At 42.6% G+C, this 24,789-nt stretch overlaps 1 protein-coding gene across 2 annotated transcripts in view; it reads left to right on the top strand.

The window, feature by feature from the left end:
• Positions 1-24,789, top strand: part of ppp1r17 (protein phosphatase 1 regulatory subunit 17) — a 94,755-nt gene that overhangs the window by 221 nt on the left and 69,745 nt on the right. Inside the window, exons 1-2 of one of the 2 annotated variants that reach the window (XM_063034161.1) lie at positions 1,042-1,105; positions 17,726-17,829. In XM_063034161.1, coding sequence (XP_062890231.1) covers positions 17,751-17,829 — 79 coding nt within the window. In that variant the 5' untranslated portion in view covers positions 1,042-1,105; positions 17,726-17,750. Of the gene's footprint in view, positions 1-1,041; positions 1,106-17,725; positions 17,830-24,789 lie in introns of those variants that run through there. The other variant, XM_063034230.1, reaches the window with a different exon arrangement.

Below are 24,789 nucleotides of genomic sequence, written 5' to 3'. Positions count from 1 at the left end.
TCTTAAATGGAATATATTATTTCCAATTGCCAGTGGAAATCATACCAAAGGTTGGGGGGAAAGTCTGGAAGTATAAAGCAGCAGGAAAGTAGCAATTGAAAGGTTAGGGGGATAGGTGGGGAAGGCACGGTTGAGGTTACAGACAAATTAGCCATTAAGTTATTGAATGGCAAATCAGCTGTGAGCACCTCCTGCTCCTAACTCACATGTTGGTGTGTTAGTTCTGTTTATATTTGCGGCTGATAAAACCCGATTGTGCTGTGAATAAATTAAATTAATTTTCATCGCTTTGCACTAAAAGTGCAGTTGATATCACTTGGCCATGTTTGGTATCGGAAGAAACATGGTGGGTAAAAGAAAAATTCTGCTGAAAACTGGCCTAAAAATTGCCAGTGAGTGATAAATGTGCATCAATTGCTCTATTCCGATTTTCAACAGCATGTCACCTTTCTGGGAGACTGAATGAGTGAATTTTTAATCCAAGGGTACGTTACAAATGTGTTGTCACTGCAAGTGAGCAACAAATACAGAGTCAAATGTGAAAGTGGATTAATTCAAGGGTTATGATTTTAATTGAACTTATTTCTTTGGGTAATCTTTAAAACATTTGACCATTGTTCTTCATTAAATGGACAATCTGGGGGTCAAAAGCAACTTAAAACTATTTGCAAATCTGTTCAGATTTCTGGAACATTCTTTAGAAGTATGTATGAATCATGATTACAGCTTCCTATGAAGGAATAATTCCAATTGATGGACTTGCTGCTGATAATTAATTATTGAATTATTCAAGAGTTCTTTTAAAATATACTACTAATTGATTTTCAAAGGAGTCCTTGAATTTGCCAGACATTACAAATTGTCTTAACATATACTTCTGCCACAGTGTTTGGTACATGCTATCCCATAGCTTCCAGACTCTTAAGAAAATCTTCAGGCCATAATTAATGTTTTGAAAGAGATTAATTGGAAGTGAGGAAAAGCCATGGAAACACAGTATTACCATGACAACAACTGTTGTAGGGTAGATAAGCCTGAGGTGAGGCTCTGAGCAGTAGAGCATCTAGATTGTCCTTCACTGAAGACAGCTGTCAGCTTTCTGTTGGTGAGAAGTTCTATATTGCTGAATCCGTGTCTGCTTTTCATTGTACCACTAAAATATGAAAACTAAGCTATTGATATTTTAATACTAGAATATTAAACATATTTATTACTAAACCGTTTGTCAAGATAGGGTAAATATGATCTTGATAAGGCTTTGCATAAAATTGTGGATTCAGAAGCATGGGCTTTATTTCTAAAAAGTCAGTTTTGCATTACCATGTATACTTTGCCATAAATTCATGTTTCATTGTTTATCCAAAATCCGAGGGTAAGAGGAATAGATTGTAAGCAGATTGTGTGGCGAACCAATACTTCCTTCCGATGCACTATGATTTGATGGGGCTATAGTTGTATTATCTACAATGTCTAACAAAAAGCTGTACGTGAAATTGACAGAGGAACGAAGAGTTATCTATCAGATATTTCTTTTGAAGCTGCAAACTTTACTGGTGAGAAACTTTGTTTCTATTTGTGATCGATTACAGTTTTTCTTTCACTGGCCAACAATATATTTTTCTGCAATATTTGAAATGCCCTATGATATTAGAGGAGAGTAGAAGGAAAAAATGTGGCAGTGTAATATTTAGGAATCAAATATTATTCCATATTATTCACATGCCTACATTAGATTCCCAATATTATGCTTATGACTTTGGATAAACCTATTATGGCTGTGCAAATGATTGCCTTTGCTAGAATTTTGTGAAGGGGAACTGAACTAACTAGTGGTTAATGAGGTACCACAGTATGAATGAGCTAAACCATCCTGACAAAGTCCTGACGAAGGGTCTCGGCCCGAAACGTCGACTGTACCTCTTCCTATAGATGCTGCCTGGCCTGCTGTGTTCACCAGCATTTTTTGTGTGTGTTGCTTGAATTTCCAGCATCTGCAGATCTCCTCGTGTGTGAGTTAAACCATTGCTGTTTTTACAATGCCATGCAGTTTGTAATAAGGATTAGTGGAGACTGCATGGCTAGGAGGGAAGATGCTAATTCACACGGCTATGGGAATCATGATCAGCAGGATTTGAGGGGTAACTGATCGTCTGCAGAGGGGTGGGGCAATGTGGTCATGGTGGGGTTAACTGCAGCTGGGTGAGATACTTTTGAAAGATAGTTAGTGAATATCAAAATTTGCTGCTGAAGTTCATCAGTTCTTGGGAAATGCTGTGTTGTAAAATTACTAGTGAACATTATTCCTGTGCTTGAGTTTGTTTTGTTAACTTACACCTTGTCAATACCTACACCAAACTTTCTCTTTAGCTGTTACACTTCATTCAGCATTCTGCCCTATCTCAATGCACCATGTAACAATATGCACGGCAGGCTTTTCACTGTGCCTCAGTAATTGTGGTAATTTATGAATATGAGGAATAATGGCAGACCATTTGGCCTCGAGTCTGTTCTGCCATTTCATTAGTTCATAGCTGTTCTAACTGTAACTCTAACTCTGCATTCTCACATTAGTCTACCCATATTAACTTGTTATTTATCAATATTTCATCCACTTCTGTCCTGAAAGTTTTCCGCTGAAGTGAAGGACATTCTAAAAATTCATGACTTTCTGAGAGAAAATGTTCTGTTTCATGCTGGTTTTGTATAGATGACCTGTTAGTTTTAAGCTGTGATCCCTAGTTCAAGAAGGAACCTCCTCTCCCTATTCACCCTCTCAAGTTCTCTTGGGATTTAGTATGCTTCAGTCAAGACCCCACTGACTCTTTCAGCTTGAGGAGATACAGACTCTATTCATCCAAACTTACCTCATGAGACAACCTGTCCATTCTAGGTATGGAGATGGTAAACCTTCTGTAAATTGCCTCCAGTTTGTTCATGTTAACTATAGCTACCAAATTCTGTACCTGACACTCCAGTTGCCTTATGTAACTGAAGCATAACTTTCCTAACTTTGCATTCAATTCCCATAGTTATAGACAATAGTCTTCTGTTGCTTTCCTAATTGTTTGCCATGCCTGAAAATTGGCCTCTTGCTAATCATGGACATTCTGATCACCGTCAGAGCTATAAAATCCCTCAGCCTGTCACTTTTACGCTTTCCTACATTATATTTTAGTTTGCATATCTTTGGCCATTCACTTACATATACCTCTGCAAATTTCTTATGTCCTCCTACTTTCCTACCAGTCTTTTGTGACTTTGCAAATATAGAAACTTTACTTTTGACATTTTCATCAAAGCCATTTATATGAATATTAAGAAGTTTCAGTCCAAGCCACGCTACATATTGCATTTTGCTAACCAGAAAAAAGAGCTAGTTAGTTTTCTCTCTATTTCTTCAACTGAGATTATATTCTATATCCTATACCACCAGCTTTAATCTTAACCCCTAATGTGCACCTTACCAAATGCCTTGTGGAAATCTCATCAATGGTTCAAGGTTCCATTTAATATCTGTAATCTATACAGTATGAAACCTGAAATTCTTGCTCTTCACAGATATCCATGCAAAACAATACCCGAAAAAATAAATGAGAGTAAAATGTTAGGACCCCAAAGCCCCCTCTCTCCCTCCCATGCACAAGCAGCAGCAAAGCATCAACCCTCTCCCCTCCCATTGCCATAAAGAGTCACAATTTAAGTGTGACTGTAGATCACAGACTCCAACAGAACCCCATCCACCTTGAAAGGAAAAAAAGAGACATTGAGAGGAAGAAAGTAAGCTGTTTTTGCAAAGAGCTCGGAGAAACCACCCTCTGGCAAGATCATCATCATTATGTGACATGGGCGATCATGGTCTGACTCCATGACCATGATTGTTCTTGGCAAATTTTTCTGCAGAGGTGGTTTGCTATTGCTGCCTTCTGGGCAAGTGTCTTTACAAGCTGGGTGAGCCCCAGCCATTATCAATGCTCTTCAGACATTGTCTGCCTGATGTCAGTGGCTGCATAAACATATGGTGGTGGTGACTGGTTCTTCGCTTGAGAGGAGAAGAGTCCTCAGGAGCGACAGCACGATCATCCTCCTGCCTGCACTGTGAGGATCGGTGTGCATGGTCTGATTCCACTCTATAGGCCGGGGGACGTTCCACAATGGCACAATGAGCAGTGATGGCTGCAGCAACCGCTAGACTGTAGGTTGAGTATCGGAGTTTTCCTTCTTCTAGACAGACTGCCTGACAAAGCTAACGAGTCCCATCTACCCAGGTTTGGAATCAGAGTTGTCTTTCTCCTAGACTGTCTGCCAACAAAGGCTGATGAGCACAGCCTGCCTGCCCAGTTATTCCACTGGACACTCGGTCGTGCCATGACACAGCAAACTCAGTAAGAACAGGGACAGCACTTGAAGGCGTTTCTATGGACACAGTAGTGTAGGAGAGGCTGTATGCAAGTGATCTCCTGCATGGCAAGCCAAACCGTTGTCCTGTGGCGGTCACTACACCTGGAAAGGAGAGGCTATGGAAAATGCTTCACCTTCCTTAAGTGAGCAGGACATGCAGCCCAGGACTCACCCGTGCCCGTCACATAAACAGGAATTGTGATATGCACCGTCAACCACCTGCTCCCATGGCTTCACATGATCCTGATCCGGGGGTGGATTCTAAGCACATACTTTCTACACCTTGCCCAAAGGTGACCTACAGGCTAGTGGAGGGAAGGTGCATCTTACACCTCCTTTGGTAGAGAGAAAAGCTCTACCCCGCCACACGTGGAAATCTGTGTATCATGAAGACCCCAGTACAGTACATTACCTCTTCAACGATCTCCAACAACATGGATAAATGCCACTTCTCATTTACAAAACCATACTAGCTTTGTCTCGTTACCTTGAATGTTTCCAAGAGTCTAGCTATATCATCTCTACCAACACATTTTAATATTTTCCTCATGACAGACTTTAAACTAACTGGCTGTGGTTTCCTACTTTATAGCTCCATCCTTGTTTGAATCTAGAAGCCACTTCTGTTATTTTCCAATATGTAACACCAAACTTTCCCCAGGTCTATAGAAGTTTGGTAAATTAAATCAATACATCAACTATCTCACTAGCTGTAGCTTCATCTTCAGATCTCTTTAAGAAATCATGACAGATAGTTTTGTCAACCTACAGCTCTGACAATTTGCTCAAGTGACTGCCATTTTCCTGAGCATCTCCTTCTCTTCCAGTTCCTGACTTATAGCTATTCCTGGTGAGATGCATCCGTCAGTGAAAAACAATAAAATTTACTTGTTTCATTCATATACCACCTCCTTGATTTGCATTTTTAATTCCTGTAATTCACTGCCTATAGAATGAATGTAGACTTTTAATTTTTTTCAAACTATCTCTAGCAAAGAGGATCAAGTGTTTTCCCAACGTATATGATGAATAGGTTCTCCTTGGGTTTTCAGCCTGGTACAGGTATTGATTTTAACCGACATTTCAAATGACAAACTCTGCCATCTTCATCTGGGATGATCCTGGCAGCGTTGATGCCAGGCGTCATCCCTGATTAAAATGGCAGAATTTGTCATCGAAACATCGGATAAAATTGATACCTGTATCCAGCTGGAAGCCTGAGAAGAGTTTATTTGTTATCTCTAGCAACTAAAGATTAGCTTTATTTATCACATGCACATTAAAACAAACAGTGAAATGTGTTGTTTTGCATCAAATCAAATAAGCAAGGATCGTGATGGGCAGCCCACAAGTGTTGCCATGCTTCTGGTACCAACATGACATCAATAACCCCAACCATATGTCTTGGAATGTGGGAGGACGCTGGAGCACCTGGAGGAAATTCAAGCGATCAAGTCGAGAATGTACAAACTCCTTACAGGCAAAGCAGGGAATTGAACCCTGATCTGCGATTGCTAGCTATTGTATTTGAAAGTGTTATGTTAACTGCTATGCTACACTACCCTCTACATCACCATGCGACCCTCTGTTTTACTGTGCTTCCCTCGTCGTTGGCACTTTGTTTTATAAAACCATAAGACAGAGGAGCTGAATGACGTCATCTGGCCAAGTGAGTCCACTCTGCCAGTCAATCTACACTCATGTATTTTCCCTCAGAACCCTGTTCTCCTGCCTTCTCCCCATAACGTTCGACACCCAAACAAGTGAAGAACCTGTCAACCTCCATTTTAAATATACTCAAAGATTCAGCCTTTAGAGCACTCTGTGAAAATAAATTCCACTGGCTTACCAACATCTGACAAAAGAAGTTCCTCCTCATCTCTACTTTAGAAAGATATTCTTTTATTCTGAAGCTGTGTTCTCTGGTTCGAGACTCTTCCACTATAGGAAACATTCACTCCACATCTATTCTACCTCAGCCATTCAATATTCAGTTGGTTTCAATTAGATCCTCCCACATTCTTCTAAATTCCAGCAAGTACAGTACCAGAGCCATCAAACGCTCCTCCCTTATCTTTCTTGTCGGCCTCCTCTCTAATACCAGCATGTTGGTGACACAGCTCATAAACCATTCTCGTAAACCTCCTCTAGACCCTCTCCAATGCTAACACATCTGCGCTATCTGTTGTGCACATACACGCACTGGTCACTTTATTAGGTGCAGCTATACGCCTCTTTTTTAATGCAAATATCTAAACAGCCAATCACGTGGCAGCAGCTCATTGTATAATAGCACACAGAATGGTCAAAAGGTTCAGATGTTGTTCAGACCAAACATCGGAATGGGGAAGAAATGTGATCTAAGTGACTTTGACTGTAGATTTATTGTTGATGCCAGATAGAGTGGTTTGAGTATCTCAGAAACTACAGATTGTCTGGCATTTTCACGTGCAGGTCTCTAGAGATTGCAGAGAATGTTGCGAAAAACAAAAATAAACATTCCGCAAATGGCATTTGTGTGAGCAAAGTTGCCTTGTTAATGAGAGAGGAGAATGGCCAGACTGGTTCAAGCTGACAGGGAAGGCAATAGTAACTCAAATAACCATGTGTTACAACAGTGATGTGCAGAAGAGCATCTCTGAATGCACAACACATCAAACCTTGGAGTGGATAGGCTACAGCAGAGAAGACCACGAACATAAACTGAGTGCCCACTTTATTAGGTACAGGAGGTATCGAATTACAGTGTATGTTGTGGAAGTTCCTCCCTAAGTTCCTTTCTCTTCTTTAGGGTAACCTCTGTCACCTCATTTTTGGCCAGTTGCTTACTTGTTTTGTTGCTTGGTACCTAGTGATGATTTATGGAAATGAGTCATGTGGGTTCAGGACTTAATGATGTCATCATGCATATAAAATATATAATAGCCCCAACCTATTAGAGTTCCTTGCTATTATTTCTTGAAAAAGCATATATTCTTGTTTTAAGCTCCTGTCAATAAATTTTTTTTTTGAACCTACCAGCATACCCAGTATAATTGAAGGACCAGCCCAATACATCAACCTGGTGCCAGGGATCGTCTTCAGTTATGTAATTGGGGAAAAGTTGTTACTGCCTTTCCAGTGCCGTCAGAGCAGGAGCTTGTACCTCATGGAACTCTGCAAAACATCCATGGCTCTCTCTGGACGCAATAGAAGCTGTCTTTAATGGTACTTTTAAAGGTTAATTTAAAGGAAGGCATTGTTTGTCTGTAAACTGTGAGTCACACTTCATGTAAACTGTAAACATGCTTCATACCCATCTCTGGCAGAGAAAAAAGAAAAGGGCAGCTCAAGCATTAGCCGAAAGGGGCTTCACCATCAACATGGGGCTATATAAAGTGTCATGTAAATTATTCACTTCCTATGTGAGGCAGGCAAAGAGAAATAAAATATGGAAACGGGAACTTTGACCCACCAAGCCACACTGACCACTAACCAACCATTTGGTAAATGGATTTGTTTTGTGTACGGTCAGTAGTATTCTTGGGGTGTCAGACAGTATGCAACATTGGGATGAAGGTAAACAGCTTTACACAAAGCAAATGATTCTGAAGAGCATCGTGCTATGTTTTGTAACTTCAAAACTTTAAATTAATTCAATGGAAGATACAGGAGTCGAAATGCAGGTGTAACTTCGAGTTTACTTTAAGTGAGGCGCACATGTATGAAATGGTAGCATCATGACGTATGCAATTAACATATTTTTACCTATAATGTGTAATGAATTATTTAAACAAACCAGAATGGTTAATCAACCAAGAAATATACAAGATTACTCAAATTTTACTTAAATATTAAATACACAATACTCCTCCGTGCTTAGTAATAAAGTCCAATTCAATAGGAAATGCACCGCAACTATATACAGAGTGTATTATATAATATAGCCTTTATATACAGACATCCACAGCATAGTAAATATCAAATTGTCTCATTTAGGCTGAAAGATTTGATCAATTACTACTGAAGTATTACATACACATTGTACACATAATTCATTAGTAGTTGCACAGAGAACTAAAGAAAGCATTCAAAGAGTAGGGTACTTCAATCCACAGCCCTTTGAGGTAATTCAAGTTTATTGTCATCTGACTGTACATACATACAACCAAAGTTCCTCCAGACCACAGTGCACACAGTGCAATCATATAGCATATATCACACAAAGCACATTAAACAAAACATTATCACAAATAAGTTAATAAACATAATTTAAAATGCATGTAGTGTGAACACAGGGAAATAGCTTCTTGTCTCCATCTGAGACTTTACTATCATCATCAAATTTATAGATGGTATTTGAGCTATGCCTAACCACACTGTCATGGGTATAGAGAGAGTAGAACAGTGGGCTAAGCACACACCCCTGAAGTGCACCAGTGTTAATCGTCAGTGAGGAGGAGATATTATCACCAATCCGCACAAATTGTGGTCTTCCATTTAGGAAGTCGAGGATCCAACTGCAGAGGGAGTTACAGAGGTTCAGTTTCTGTAACTTACCAACCAGGATTGTGGGAATGATAGTGTTAAATGCTAAGCTATAGTCGATGAGCAGCATCCTGACATAGGTGTTTGTATTGCCCAGGTGGTCTAAGGCCATGTGAAGAGCCATTGACATTGCATCTGCTGTTGACCTCTTGTGGCGACAGAACGAAAAGGCTTATGAGTGGCTTCCAAAAGACTCCCTGGAGCATTGGGGAGTGAGAGGATATTAGAGAGAGAGAGATACAGAATTATGAGGGGTATAGATAGGGTAAATGTAAGCAGGTTTTCCACTGAGGTTGGGTGAGACCAGAACTAGAGGTCATGGGTTAAGGGTGAAGGGTGAAATGTTTAAGGAGGAACTTCTTCACTCAGAAGGTTGTGAGAATGTGGAACGAGTAGCCAGCAGAAATGGTGGATGCAGGTTCAATTTCAACAATTGAGAGAAATTTAGATTGAGAGGGAAAATACATCAATATAGACTGGATGGCAGAGCAGACTCAGCTGGCTGAATGACATCATTCAGCTCCTCTGTCTTACGCTGTTATAACACAAAGTGCCAACCATGAGGGAAGCACAGTTAAACAGCATGGTGATGCAGAGGTCGACACTCCAGTGTAGAGGGTAGTTTAGCATTCCTTACTGGGAGCATATCCATCAATGTTAATCATATCTTGTCCAATTATTTAATATTTTGATTTTATACAAAACCTGTATCAACTTATAGCTCAGCATGTAACACCATCATTCCCACAATCCTGACTGATAAGTTACAGAACCTGGACCCCTGTATCTCCCTCTGCAGTTGAATCTTCAACTTCCTAACTGGAAGATCACAGTCTGTGCGGATTGGTGATAACATATCCTCCTCGCTGACGATCAATACTGGTGCACCTCAGGGGTGTGTGCTTAGCCCACTTCTCTACTCTCTCTATACCCATGACTGTGTGGCTAGGCATAGCTCAAATACCATCTAAAAATTTGTGATGATACGACCATTGTCGGTAGAATCTCAGATGGAGGTGAGAGGCCATACAGGAGCGAGATATACCAACTGGTGGAGTGGTGTCACTGCAACAACCTAGCACTCAACGTCAATAAGACAAAAGAGCTGAATGTTGCTTTCAAGAAAGGTAAGACAAAGGAACACATTATCTATAAACTCCAAATCTATATAGAATGCATCTCATCATGTGTGTGTGTGTGTATATATACATAGTATACAATATAATACAACTAACAACAGGAATTCTGCAGATGCTGGAAATTCAAGCAACACACATCAAAGTTGCTGGTGAACGCAGCAGGCCAGGCAGCATCTATAGGAAGAAGAGCAGTCGACGTTTCAGGCCGAGACCCTTCGTCAGGACTAACTGAAGGAAGAGTGAGTAAGGGATTTGAAAGCTGGAGGGGGAGGGGGAGATGCAAAATGATAGGAGAAGACAGGAGGGGGAGGGATGGAGCCGAGAGCTGGACAGGTGATAGGCAGAAGGGGATACGAGAGGATCATGGGACAGGAGGTCCGGGAAGAAAGACGGGGGGGGGTGACCCAGAGGATGGGCAAGAGGTATATTCAGAGGGACAAATGGAGAAAAAGGAGAGTGAGAGAAAGAATGTGTGCATTAAAAAGAGTAACAGATGGGGTACGAGGGGGAGGTGGGGCCTAGCGGAAGTTAGAGAAGTCAATGTTCATGCCATCAGGTTGGAGGCTACCCATACGGAATATAAGGTGTTGTTCCTCCAACCTGAGTGTGGCTTCATCTTTACAGTAGAGGAGGCCGTGGATAGACATGTCAGAATGGGAATGGGATGTGGAATTAAAATGTGTGGCCACTGGGAGATCCTGCTTTCTCTGGCGGACAGAGCGTAGATGTTCAGCAAAGCGGTCTCCCAGTCTGCGTCGGGTCTCACCAATATATAAAAGGCCACATCGGGAGCACCGGACGCAGTATATCACCCCAGTCGACTCACAGGTGAAGTGATGCCTCACCTGGAAGGACTGTTTGGTGCCCTGAATGGTGGTAAGGGAGGAAGTATAAGGGCATGTGTAGCACTTGTTCCGCTTACACGGATAAGTGCCAGGAGGGAGATCAGTGGGGAGGGATGGGGGGGACGAATGGACAAGGGAGTTGTGTAGGGAGCGATCCCTGCGGAATGCAGAGAGAGGGGGGGAGGGAAAGATATGCTTAGTGGTGGGATCCCGTTGGAGGTGGCGGAAGTTACGGAGAATAATATGTTGGACCCGGAGGCTGGTGGGGTGGTAGGTGAGGACCAGGGGAACCCTATTCCTAGTGGGGTGGTGGGAGGATGGAGTGAGAGCAGATGTACGTGAAATGGGGGAGATGCGTTTAAGAGCAGAGTTGATAGTGGAGGAAGGGAAGCCCCTTTCTTTAAAAAATGAAGACATCTCCCTCGTCCTAGAATGAAAAGCCTCATCCTGAGAGCAGATGCGGCGGAGACGGAGGAATTGCGAGAAGGGGATGGCGTTTTTGCAAGAGACAGGGTGAGAGGAGGAATAGTCCAGATAGTTGTGAGAGTCAGCGGAACAAGTGCTACACATGCCCTTACACTTCCTCCCTTACCACCATTCAGGGCCCCAAACAGTCCTTCCAGGTGAGGCATCACTTCACCTGTGAGTCGACTGGGGTGATATACTGCGTCCGGTGCTCCCGATGTGGCCTTTTATATATTGGTGAGACCCGACGCAGACTGGGAGACCGCTTTGCTGAACATCTACGCTCTGTCCGCCAGAGAAAGCAGGATCTCCCAGTGGCCACACATTTTAATTCCACATCCCATTCCCATTCTGACATGTCTATCCACGGCCTCCTCTACTGTAAAGATGAAGCCACACTCAGGTTGGAGGAACAACACCTTATATTCCGTATGGGTAGCCTCCAACCTGATGGCATGAACATTGACTTCTCTAACTTCCGCTAGGCCCCACCTCCCCCTCGTACCCCATCTGTTACTCTTTTTAATGCACACATTCTTTCTCTCACTCTCCTTTTTCTCCCTCTGTCCCTCTGAATATACCTCTTGCCCATCCTCTGGGTCACCCCCCCCCCGTCTTTCTTCCCGGACCTCCTGTCCCATGATCCTCTCGTATCCCCTTCTGCCTATCACCTGTCCAGCTCTCGGCTCCATCCCTCCCCCTCCTGTCTTCTCCTATCATTTTGCATCTCCCCCTCCCCCTCCAGCTTTCAAATCCCTTACTCACTCTTCCTTCAGTTAGTCCTGACGAAGGGTCTCGGCCTGAAACGTCGACTGCGCTTCTTCCTATAGATGCTGCCTGGCCTGCTGCGTTCACCAGCAACTTTGAAATATAATACAACTACTATATTTACACAACATACTAAATATTAAATTGTCCCATTCTCAGGCCTAAAGATTTAATCACTGTGAAGAATTTAATATTCTTATGGTATAACATTTTTCCTGACAAGGGAGGCAAACCTGTATAGACACTGTGTCAGGGTGATGACTTCTTCTCTGTAGGCTGCCTCATTATTATTTGATATAAGGCCAATCAATGTAGTATCAACTGCAAATTTAATTATCAGATTGGAGTTGTGGGTGGCGACCAAGTTATGGGTGTTCAGAGAGTAAAGGAGGGGACTTAGGACACAGCCCTGGGGGGCTCCTGTGTTGAGAGTCAGAGGGTTGGAGGTGAGGGAGCCCACTCTTACCACCTGCCAGCAATCTGACAGGAAGTCCAGGATACAGCTGCACAAGGCAGGGTCAAGGCCGAGGTCTCTGAGCTTCTTGTCGAGCCTGGATGGAATTATGGTGTTGAATGCTGAACTGTAGTCCAAGAACAGCATTCTCACATAAACATCTTTCTTCTCTAGAGGTGTAAGGACGGTGTGTAGAGCAGTGGTTATTGAGTCATTTGTCAATCGGTTGTGCTGGTAGGTGAATTGTAGGGGGTCCAGTGTGGGTGGTAACATGCTGCAGATGTAGTCCTTGACCAGCATCTCAAAACATTTGCTAATTATTGAGGTGTGTGCGACAGGACGCCAGTCATTCAGACACGTTACCTCGGTCTTTTTAGGTACAGGGACAGTGGTGGATGTTTAGAAGCAGGAGGGCACTCTACACTAGGAGATGGAGAGATTAAAAATGTCTGCAAACACACCAGCCAGTTGTGCTGTGCACACTCTAAGTACCCGCCCTGGGATGCCATCCAGTCCAACAGCCTTGTGACTGTCCACTCGTTGGAAACACTTGCATACTTCAGCCTCAGAGATGACCAAGGTGCAGGTACATCAACGACTCTCCTCTGGGGCTCAGTGTTGGCGACATTGAACCGAGCATGAAAAAGATTAGCTCATCTGGGAGAGAGACAGTGATGTTGGCAGCACCACTGCATTTAGCTTTGAAGTCTGCGATGGTGTGCAGACCTTGTTATAAGCTACTCGTGTTGTTGGTGGGGAATTGTGTCTGGATCTTGTCCCTGTATTGTCGTTTCATTGCCTTGACAACTTTGCGTAGGTTGTAGCTGCGTTTCTTGGTGGTTACCAGCAGTGAAAGTTCTGTCTCGCTCAGTGGGTGCAGCGTGCTCGGAACTGCTGATCCAGGGCTTCTGGTTTGGATAGACCCTGACCGATTTTTGGGGGACAACGTTCTCGATGCGCTTCCAGATGAAACTTGTGACCCCTTTCGTGAACTTGGAGACATCCTCATCATGAAAAACATTGCAGCTGACGTCACTAAAGCAGTCCTGTAACATGGAGACTGATTTGGTCAGACCAACAATGGACGGTTTTAACAAATGCCGCCTCTTGTTTAGCTTCTGCCTGTACACAGACAGAAGCAGGATGGAGGAGTGGTCAGACTTCCCAAACGGTGGATGGAGAAGCACCTTGTAAGCGTTGTGAAAGGGAGAATAGCAGTGGTCGGGTGTGCTATCTCTCCATGTGCTCAAGTGTTAGCATGTTTTGACAAAACTTCAGAGAGACTTCAGACAGTGACGCTCTACTAAAGTCTCCAGCAACAATGAAAGCAGCGTCCGGGTGTACAGTTTCCAGGGTGCTGATGGTCTCCTACAGTTCCTTGGGAGCCAGGTCGGTATCAGCCTGCAGCAGAATATACACAGCGATGATAATAAAAGCCGTGAACTCCCTAGGCAGCCAGAAAGGTCCACACAGCAGCACCAGGTACTCCAGATCCGGGGAACAAAAGGATTTGAGGGTATGCACATTCCAGGGGTCCCAAAGTATTATTGACCATGAAGCATACCCCACCTCCTTTACTCTTCCCAGAAAGGTTTTTAGACCTGTCTGCAGAGCAGGGAGAATCCGGAGGGCTCGATGGTGTGATCTGGAATCTATTCCGTCAACCAGGTCTCCACAAAGCACAAAACATTACATTCCTTTGTTTCCCACTGGAAACAACAGTTCACACAGCTTGCTGCTTAGGGACTGAACTTCAACCCAGAGAATGCTAGGGAGCAGCAGCCAATTAGCACGACGTCTTATCCTCACCGGGACGTCAGTGCTTCTCCTTCGCCTATGGCGCGGCTTCCAAGGTAGTGACAGTGTAGTAAATGAGCCTCCTATGGTTCGTGTAAGCAGGGGTTCCCAGTGTAGGAAAGGCGGCATGTTGTAGGTGAATGCCGTCTTCCCCATGTTCAAAAGTGTCAGACAATCATATCTGATGTGACTATCAGCTTCTTGAACAAGAAATGTGAAGGAAATTGCAGAATTTAGCAGTACACTGTAAAGTTGGTACAGAGCTCGCAACGTGGCTGCTGTACGCGGTGCCATCTTGGCCAGGGATTATCCGTATCCATTTTGCTGTTATCAGTAAACTTACTGATCAGACCACCTACATTCTCATCCAAATTGTTAATATATATATGACAAACAGGGACCCAGCACTGACATGTGGGGAACACCACTGTTTGTAGGCCCCCGGTCTGAAAAACATCCCTTCACTGTCACCCCTCTAACTCCAGTTAGCTCCCTCACCATGGATCTCACGTGATCCATCCTTCCAGCCTAGTCTGCAAGACTTTGTCAAAGGCCTTGCTAAAGGCAATGTAGATAAGGTTTACTGCTTTAGCTTCAGTGCTTAGTCACCCCTTTAAAAAAACTCAAATACTTGATGATTTCCCATGGATATAGCCATGCTCTGTTCCTAATCGGTTCTTGCCTTTTAAAACGCAGAAAAATATGACTCGCAGAATCTTCTCTAGTTACTTTCCTACCACTGATGTTAGACTCATGGACTTGTAAATTTATTCTAATCCATAAGTGGTAAAGACAGGTATTGAAATGAATGATTTGGAAGTCTGAAGTTTCACAATCTCAGACTTCGTAGTATTGAGTTAGGCTGTTTAACCAGTGTCTTTGAAATCCTGGTGTCATTTTTCACCTTGAGATTAGTTTCCAATCATACCACTAAGAATGCCTTTTTCCATAATGACATTGCCCAGCAGTGCTTTTATCTCAGATCATCTGTTACTTTACTCTTTGAACTTGATTGTCGATCAGTGTCCAATTTTGGTCTACCCATTCCTCTCTGTAAATCTGAGATCCTCCAAATTTCTGTTCCCTGTTTATGCCATAGTATTAAAACCTTCTTTGCGAATCCTCTCACTAAATGTATAATTGCTCTAGGTTTTTACAATGTCCAAGAGGTTTGCATTCTGATAATTTAGGCCTGACAGCATAATGGATTTTGACCACTCCTGAAGTGGTAGCCATGACTTAATCTAGAATGGTCCAAGCCATGGTTCCTGGCTTAAGTCCCTCACTGTTTATTTTCCCATTTATGATAATTCCTAAAACTTCCGTTCATTGAGTTCTGTTGAGTAATCATAATGAGTGGCTCAGAGTCGAAAATCTTTTGAAGTACATTGAAATATATTGGTACATTAACGATCCTTAATAAATACAAATTGTTGTCTACAAATTGTTAAATACAAATTTCACGTCACATGCCGGTGATAATAAACCTGATTCTGATTCTGCTGTAGCTGACCGTCCGCTAGTATGAGGAGTAAAAATGATGCATGGCATCCATACTTTTTTGATCCCGAGGGAAATTTGGTTTCATTACAGTTGCACCAACCAAGAATATAACGATCAGATACAGGCACAGAATCCTAGAATTCAACAGCACAGGAAATGGTCAATCGACCACAGTGTTAATCCTTCAGGACTCAATACTGGTTCATCATTTTCAGAACAAACAGTTTTTTCCAGTCTCTCAGTCTATATCATTTAACCCTTACTCTCTCTCCACAGATTCATGGTTTGATATTTCCAGTGTTCTCCTTTATTTCAGATTTCCAGCAATTCCAGTGAATTGTGTTTCACACTTTGAGCACTCTGCTTTTACATTTCTCCCCTGGCCTCCTTCACCTCTGGTTTACATTTCTCCTCGATAGACCTGCAGCTCAAAGTTTCAAAAGTACATTTATTAGCAAAGTATGTGTGCAGTATACATCCCTGAAATTTGTCTTCCCGCAGACAGTCACGAAACAAAGAACAAACACATTCAAACCCCTCTGCCCCATTCGCAAATAAAATCATGCAAACAGCAACAAAAAGAGATAAATACACAAAATCAAAAGGAATTTCAGTTCAGTTTAGTATTCATTTTCTGCAAGCCGATCGTTCAAAAGTAGTAACAAAAAAGGAGTGATCAAAGCTTGAACTAGAAACTAGAACACATCATAAAAACTGAATTAGAGTCCAAATCTACAATCTGCGTCAATTAAACCTTGTTCCAGCCCCATATGCCGACAGCACCGAGGGGGAGAGAGAGATATCACTCAAACGCAAGGACCTTCCCTTGGGAGCAGTGAGTGACAGAGGGTGGTAAAAGCCTCTGCACCCTTATTCATCTGGCAGCTCCACCACAGCATCCTTTGACTTCCTCCCCATTGTATGTGCTCCTTTATTTTCCCCACCCGGCGCCCTTCGCTGCAACTTAAAACCTGTGCTATCTAACGTCTTCTTAGTTCTGGTGAGAAATCGTTGATTAGAAATGTTAAACATGTTTCTGTCTTCACAAGTTGCATATTTCCAGCAGTTTCTGTTTCTGTTTCACCTGTGGGTGATTCGCTATCCAGTTAGCTCCACTGCCCTGTTCTTAGTCCATGGCTTTTCAAGTGTTTTCACAGGCACTTCTTCACCATGGCAAGACTTTCTGCCCCCACCACTCTTTCAGACAGTGACCTGTATTAAATCTGGGAATTTTCTTGAATTTTTAAAATTTTTATTTTATTGAGATACAACGCAGAATAGGCCCTTCCCGTCCTTTATCCTGCACTGCCCAGCGGCCCTAGATTTAACACTAACCTAATCACAGGACAACTTACAACCAACAGGAATTCTGCAGATGCTGGAAATTCAAGCAACACACATCAAAGTTGCTGGTGAACGCAGCAGGCCAGACAGCATCTGTAGGAAGAGGTACAGTCGACGTTTCAGGCCGAGACCCTTCGTCAGGACTAACTGAAGGAAGAGTTAGTAAGAGATTTGAAAGTGGGAACTTACAACCTCCTGGTCTGCTTTTGCAGTGTGAGAGGAAACCAGAGCATGCAGAGAAAACCTACGCATTCCACGGGGAGGACTTACAGACTCCTTACAGATGACACCAGGACTGAACTCCACATTTTAATAGCGTCATGCTAACCTCTACCCTACTGTGGCACACAATACTGATTGCTTCCCGCATTTAAAAATTCCTGGACTGGAAAAATATTTTAATAAGTGAATACATTTTCATTCTTCTTAAAAACTGAATTGAATTTTCCATTTTAATCTCAGTTTCTTACTCTGCTCTATTACAGGTTTAAAACAAGGATCTAAATCACCATGACAACAGAGTATGTGTGGTCATCTGAAGCACAAGATGATATGCCTGACAGCAGCAATCAGCTAGGCAAGCACTTAGGTAATTAATCTGGTGTGATGTCCACAATGACAGTTTATTACACCAATGTAAAAAGGTTTGATCACTCAGGCTGAAAGCATGCAAGATGCTCCTTTGAAACATGAGTGATGTTTGCTCCAGGGTATGAGATTGGCAAACCAGCCAGATGGATTCACAGATGGAAGGTGCATCTCTTCAAATGCTCAAAGTACACATTGTATTCATTGTCCATGTACTAGAAGTCAATATGTTTGACACAAAATACAGATTATTTAGTTTGCAATAGATAATATGCATTCTATTAATGGACTATTTATCAATGTATTTTGATTAGTTGCAAATGTACATAATATGCAAATTCATATACAAGGAATGAAACTGATGGCAGATGAAAAATGTTCTCATGGAGGGCTGTGTCCAGTATTAAATATATTTTCTCAACTTGTAGCTAAAATGCATAATTTCTGTAAGTATTCTGGAAAACCTCACCTACATCCTCTAATGTCACTCATATCCTTCCAAAAGTACGTTGGTCAAACTTGTTGTAGTATTTTAGTCGTGGCCTAACCAGAGATTTATAAACATTCAAAGCAACTTTCATGCTTTTCTGTTCTATGTCTATTCCATGAAGCCTAAGGTCTGTCCTGCCACATTCAAAGATTAGTCCATGTGAATTCTGAAGTCCCTTTATTCTGCACACATTTTACAACTGTGTCACTAAGTCTTTTTGCCTCTTTCACTTTACACATCACTGTAATGTGTCATCTGTCACTTGACAGCCCGTTTTGTTAGAATATCAATGTCCCATTCCAGTTGATTGCCATCATCCTCAGTTATTTGCTGCATCTGTAAATATGACTTTGTATTCTGACAGTAAAGCCATTTATATTTAGATGGGAAAAGATGAAGTGAAGGGAAGGGGCCAAAACTAGTAAGTGGATCCAAGTAATGAGAGGGGATGAGGAAAGTGGAATGAGCAACAGAAGCTGGGAGGTTATAATTGGACCCAACAAAAAACAGTAGACTATGGAATCTGATTTGAGAGGAAGGTGGATTTTGAAGCCATATAAGGAAGATGAGGAGGGCAGGTGGATTCAGTGGGGGAGGAGTGTGTGGGTGATGGGCAGATGTAATAGATAGAGGAGGAGAAAGAAATAGGGTTTGGGGACTGAGGTTAGCGTAAGAAGAACCAGGTAGATGATAAAGACAGAGAAAAGAGTCAGAGGTGGTGCATTTACTGGAGGTTGAGGAACTCAATGTCCATGCTGTTGGGTTGTAGACTGGCCCCTGGTGGGATATGGTTTGCTGATCCACTAGTCTGTACTCTATCTCATCCTGGCAGTGGGGGAGGCCGAGGACAGACATTTTGGAATGGGACTGGGGAGAGGAAATGAAATGACTGGTGGCCAGGAGCTCCAGATAGCCATAGTGCACTGAGCTCCAGTGCCGTGAAGCAATTGTCCAGTTTGCACCTCACTTCATCGATGCCGAAAAGGCCACATCGGGAGCATCAGATGTAAATAACCGGGCTGGAGGATTTACATGTAACAATCTGCTTCATCTAGAGTCTCATTTAGGGCCCTAGGTGTTAGAGAGGGAGGAGGTGTAGGGACAGGTAATAAACCTCTTATAGCTACAGGAGAAAGTCCCTGGGAAGAGTGGAGAAAGCTGAGAGGACCAGGGAGTCCCAGAAAGAGAGGTCCCTGTATAAAGGAGTGCAGAGAGGTAGGGTCATGTTGTAGCTGGTGGAAACTCTGAAGAATGAGGTACTGGATGTGTGGGGGAACTGCATCACTGCTCTGTCTGGGTGGCGGAGGTTATGTGTTGATGGGGTAAGGGCACAAGTGTGGGAGATGAGATACGACTGAGAACTCCATCAATAGCATGGGGGGGTATGAGCCATGTTTTCTGAAAAAGGAAGACATCTTGGACGTCCTGGAGTGGAGGTCTCATCATGAGAACAGATGCCGTGGAGGTGGAGTAACTGAGAAAAAGGTATAAGATCTTTACAAGTGACGGTGAGATATAAGCTATTACGATATAAGATATTCACAAGAGAGCTATAGTCTAGGCTTGTGCAAATCAGAGAGTTTGTAGTAGATGTTGGTAGATAATCTGACCCCTGAAATGGAGCTGAAGAGAGGGGAGAGAGGTGCTGGAAATGGACCAGATGAATTTGAGGGTGAGGTGGGTATTCATAGTGAAGGTAATGAAATTGATGAGCTCTGCACAGTTGCCGGAAACAGCATCAGTGCAGTCCTCAGTGTAGCAGAGAACGAGTCGGGAGTAGTGTCTGAGTAGGTTTGGAACATGGATTGTTCCACATAGCCAAGAAAAGGCAAGTGTAACTCAGGCTGATGCAAGTGCCTATGGCTGCACCTTTGGTTTACAGAAAGTAGAAGGAGACTAAAGAGAAATTGCTTGGGGGACAGAAGAGACTGCAGGTGCTAGAATCCAGAGCAAAAACAAGATACTGGCTCAGGGAACATCTGCCTTCTCTCCTTTCACTCCTTGGACTTCCACCAAATCAAAGGTGTAGCTATGGGCCCCAGTTATGCCTACTTTTCCACTGGTTTGTCGAGCAGTTCTTCTTGCTGTCACTTGCTGAGTCCCCCACTGTCTCATGGCAAAGGAGCAGAGCCATCAAGTGTAGCTGTACAACAGGAGAAAAGAAAGAAGGGATTAGGAGGGATAGGTATGTCAGGGAATAGCAAGAACCCATCTCTGGCCGTGCTAAATAGGCCCATTTAATTACTCTGTGCTGCCAGTGAAGAATCTTGTATCATCAACAAGGCAAAGAGAAAAGGTAATCAAGAGCTGGTAAAATTTCAGGGTTGGGCAGATGAGTTGGGAGTAACATTTGTAGCACACAAGTATTAAAAATCTCCAACAAGAGTGGATTAATGTGCATTGCATTCACTGAAGCCTCTCCATAAATATCTGTGTCTGAGTACTGATCTGAGGTTTACCTGGACCAGACACATAATTACAATCACAAGTGACTCTACAGATTCTGGAATCCAGAGCAGCACACAAGCATTGCTGGAGGAACTCGGCAGGTCAGGCAGCATCTATGGAAATGAACAGTCGACATCTTGGGCCGATAACCTTCATCAGGACTGGAAAGGAAGGGACAAGAAGCAAGAATAAGAAGATGGGATGGGGAGAGGGTAGAGTACAAGCTGGAAGGTAATAAGTGAAGACAGGTGGTTGGGGGAGGGAGGTAAAATAAGAAGCTGAGAGTTCATAGCTAAACATAATTAAAATGGCTGCAAAAAACATTAGGCAGGGGTTCCTAACCTAAGGGCCACGGAACCCTCAGTTAATGGTAAGGTTCCATAGCATAAAAAAAAGCTGGGATCCCTTGCATTAGAGGCTGAATATTCTCTGTTGAGTCCCCAGCCTTTTCACCAAGAACAAGGCAACAGTCAATGGTATCAAGTAACACTGTCCAATAGCTTGAATGAGTGTACTCCTGAACACTGAAGAATATTCTCAGTATTTACTGAACGAGATCCAGTAACATTGAAGAGAACTATTAACCTATACTTGGAAGAATATTTTAAAACCTACTTGGACTAATGCAGCTTCAGAACAAAACGAAAACCCCTAGTAATATGCAGTGCCCCTTTTCCCTTCTTCACAACCTTATCTAGAGACTAGGGGAACACTTGGACACCAAGGAACTCCCATTTCCTCATTAATTGCTATGGTTCTACTATTCATTGTGTCTGTCCTGCCATAATTAAGCCCCCTTAAAAGCCCTATGCTGCCAACTGATAGGAAAGATACAGATGAGCAAATCTGTAGAGAAATCATGAAGATCCTCAAAAGTCAAGACTGGTGATACTGGGGGACATGGACTGAGGTAGAAGGAAAATAGGAAATGGCTGGAATTTTTAAAATAAATTCAGAAGAAACTTGAAAGAAAAGTGAACAATGCGGGCAGGTGTAAGGGACAGATATGAGGGACAGAAAATTAAATCAGAAAAAGGAATTAAATTTCAGTGGAAAGAATGTGGAGAGTCATTGTTTTAAAAGACATGCACAAATATAGAGAGCTGTGTCAGACTGGAATAAGTCATTGAAAAGAGCAGTTTAGAAAGCATGCATATTTGGGGGGTTATGAATACATGAGCACAGATGTCGTGATGAAGTCGTGAAAAAAATTTCAAATGCAACTAGAATTTTATGACTAATTCTGGGCAGAGTGCTGTACAAAGATAGGAAGACCTTGAAGAGAGTGCCAAAGAGAATCAACAGAATGTTTAATAGACCACTGTCTTAAGATTCTTGCCTCAGGCTCTGGGTGTCACAGCCAAAGGAAATATCAGGCTTACAGTAAATCCATCTTTAATAAGAGCTTCTTGGCAGTGTGCCTTTTTATTTGTACATTCAACGAATGCCCATCATGATCGTCCTTTCAATACTGGAACAAGCTGGGGTCCACACAAATCTGACAGTGACATTGAATTAGCTGGAAAAACACAGTCCGGTCAAATCCACTTTCAGGAGTGGAAATCATTGAGTGGGGGGCTTCTGTCACATCGGGAGTGCAGTGGTGCACTGCTAGCCATGGCTTATGATATTTACCAGCTACTGCCTGGAATGATCCTGAGGCTCGGAAATCATCATCACAGTCAAAAGTTTCGAGCAAGGCTCTGTGGTGTCAGAAATGTACAATCAGAAAGTTGTGTCGGGGGTCTGAGATGGAGAGAAGAAACTAGGATATTGGAATTTGAATTGCAATTTGTCTATTATTAACAGATGTACTCAGGTACAGTGAAAAGCTTGTCTTGCATACTGTTCATGAAGATCAATTCATATCATAGTGTGTGAGGTATTGTAGTACAAGATAAAGCAATAACAGAATGCAGAATAAAGTGTAACAGCTACAGAGAAAGTGAAGCACATGTACAATGGACAATAAGGTAGCAGGTCCTAATGAGGTAGATTGAGACGTTAAAAGTCCATTTTATTGTACAGGGCAACTGTTCATTTGTCTTATAACAGCAAGAGTAGAAATTCTCCTTGAGCTTGATGATTGTACTTTCAAGCCTCCCCCTCCCCTCTTCTTCTGTTCCCACTCTGGCCTCTTACTTCTCCTTGCCTGCCTATCACCTCCCCCTGGGTCCCCTCCTCCTTCCCTTTCTTCTATGCTCTGCTCTCCTCTCCTACAAGATTCCTTCTTCTCCAGCCCTTTACCTTTCCAATCCACCTGGCTTCACCTATTGCCTTCCCCTCCCCCCACCTTCCCCCTACCTTCCCCCTTCCTTTCCAGTCCTGAAGAAGGGTGTTTCATAGATGCTGCCTGACATACTGAATTCCTCCAGCATTTTGTATGCGTTGCTTTGCATCTTTTGTCCAATGGGTGGGGGGGAGAAGGGGGAAAAAGGGAGTATGACACAGGTGGGTAGGACCTTGATTATGTTGGGTGCTTTACTAAGGCAGGGAGAAGTATGGACAGAGTTGATGGAGGGGAGGCTGGTTACTGTGATGTGCTAAGATGTGTTGACAACTCTCTGCAGTTTCCTGTGTTCAGGGTCAGAGCAGTTACAATGCCAAGACACTATGCATCCAGATAGAAAGCCTTTTTATGGTGCATGGATGATAGGGCATAACTGCAGTCAACAGGATGGGCTGAAGTATGCCTTTAAACTATATAGTAGGTTCAATAGTTCAACAGTTTAGAAAAGTGAGGATAAAGTAATTGGGAAGGAGAGTGCAGAAGAGGTTATAAAAGAGTCCAACATAAATAGAAAGGTGAAAAGTTGAGAAAAGAATAAGAATTTAACCTCTGGTAATATGGGTGCAAAATCAAAAAGGGTGATGAACATAGGATGGAAGGTGTTATATTTGAATGCATGCATTAAGCGGTAAAAGGTAGATGATCTTGTAGGGCAGTTTGAGATTGGCAGGTATGATGTTATGGCATCACGGAGTCATGGCTGAAGGAAGATCATAGTTGGGAGCTTAACATCCAAGAATACACATTGTATTGAAAGGACAGGCTGATAGGCAGAGTGGGTGGGGTAGCTCCGGTAAAACATACAACCAATTCCTTAGAAAGAATTGACATAGGATCAGAAGATGTAGAATCCTCGTGGGCAGAGTTCAGAAACTGCAAGGGTAAAAAGACCCTGATGGAGTTATACTGTATGCAGGCCTCTGAACAGTAACCAGGATGTCGGATACAAATTACAACACGAGACAGAAAACTCATATAAAAATGGCAATGTTATGATAGTCATTGGGGATTTCAACATGCAGGTAGAATGAAAAAATCAGGTTGGTGTTTTATCCCAAGAGAAGGAATTTGTAGAATATCTACAAGACGATTTTTAGAGAAGCTTGCGGTTGAGAGTACTAGAGAAATCAGGTGTTATGTAAGAAATTGGATTGGGTGTTGTGTAATGAATCAGATTTGATTATGGAGCTTAACGTAAAGGAACCCTTAGGAGCAACTATTCATAATACAATGGAATTCACCCTGTAGTTTAGACAGTAAGACATAGGACTAGAATTAGGCCATTCAACACATTGTCTGTTCTGCCATTCCATCATGGCTGATTTATTGTCCCTCTTACCCCCATTCTCCTGCCTTCTCCCTGTAACCTTTGACACCCTTACTAATCAAGAACCCATCAAGCTTCACTTTACATATACACAATGTCTTAGTCTCCACAGCCGTCTGTGACAATGAATTCCACAGCTTCACTATCCTCTGGCTAAAGAAATTCATCTTCATCTCTGTTTTAAATAGGCATCCTTCAATTCTGAGGCAGTGGCAATCTAAACTTAGATTCCCCATTATAGGAAACATCCTTTCCACGTCCACTCTATCTAGGCCTTCCAATATTTAATATGTTTCAATGAGATCTGACTTTCATATTTTTATAAACCGGTGAGTTCAGGCCTAGAGCCATGAAACGCTCTTCATAAGTTAAACCTTCCATTCCTGGAACCGTTCCCAAGATCTGG

This window comes from Mobula hypostoma, chromosome 1, assembly GCF_963921235.1.
Source record: "Mobula hypostoma chromosome 1, sMobHyp1.1, whole genome shotgun sequence".
Lineage (NCBI taxonomy): Eukaryota > Metazoa > Chordata > Chondrichthyes > Myliobatiformes > Myliobatidae > Mobula > Mobula hypostoma.
The sequence above is the reverse complement of the archived record's forward strand: the minus strand, read 5'-3'. Positions and strand labels throughout refer to the sequence as shown.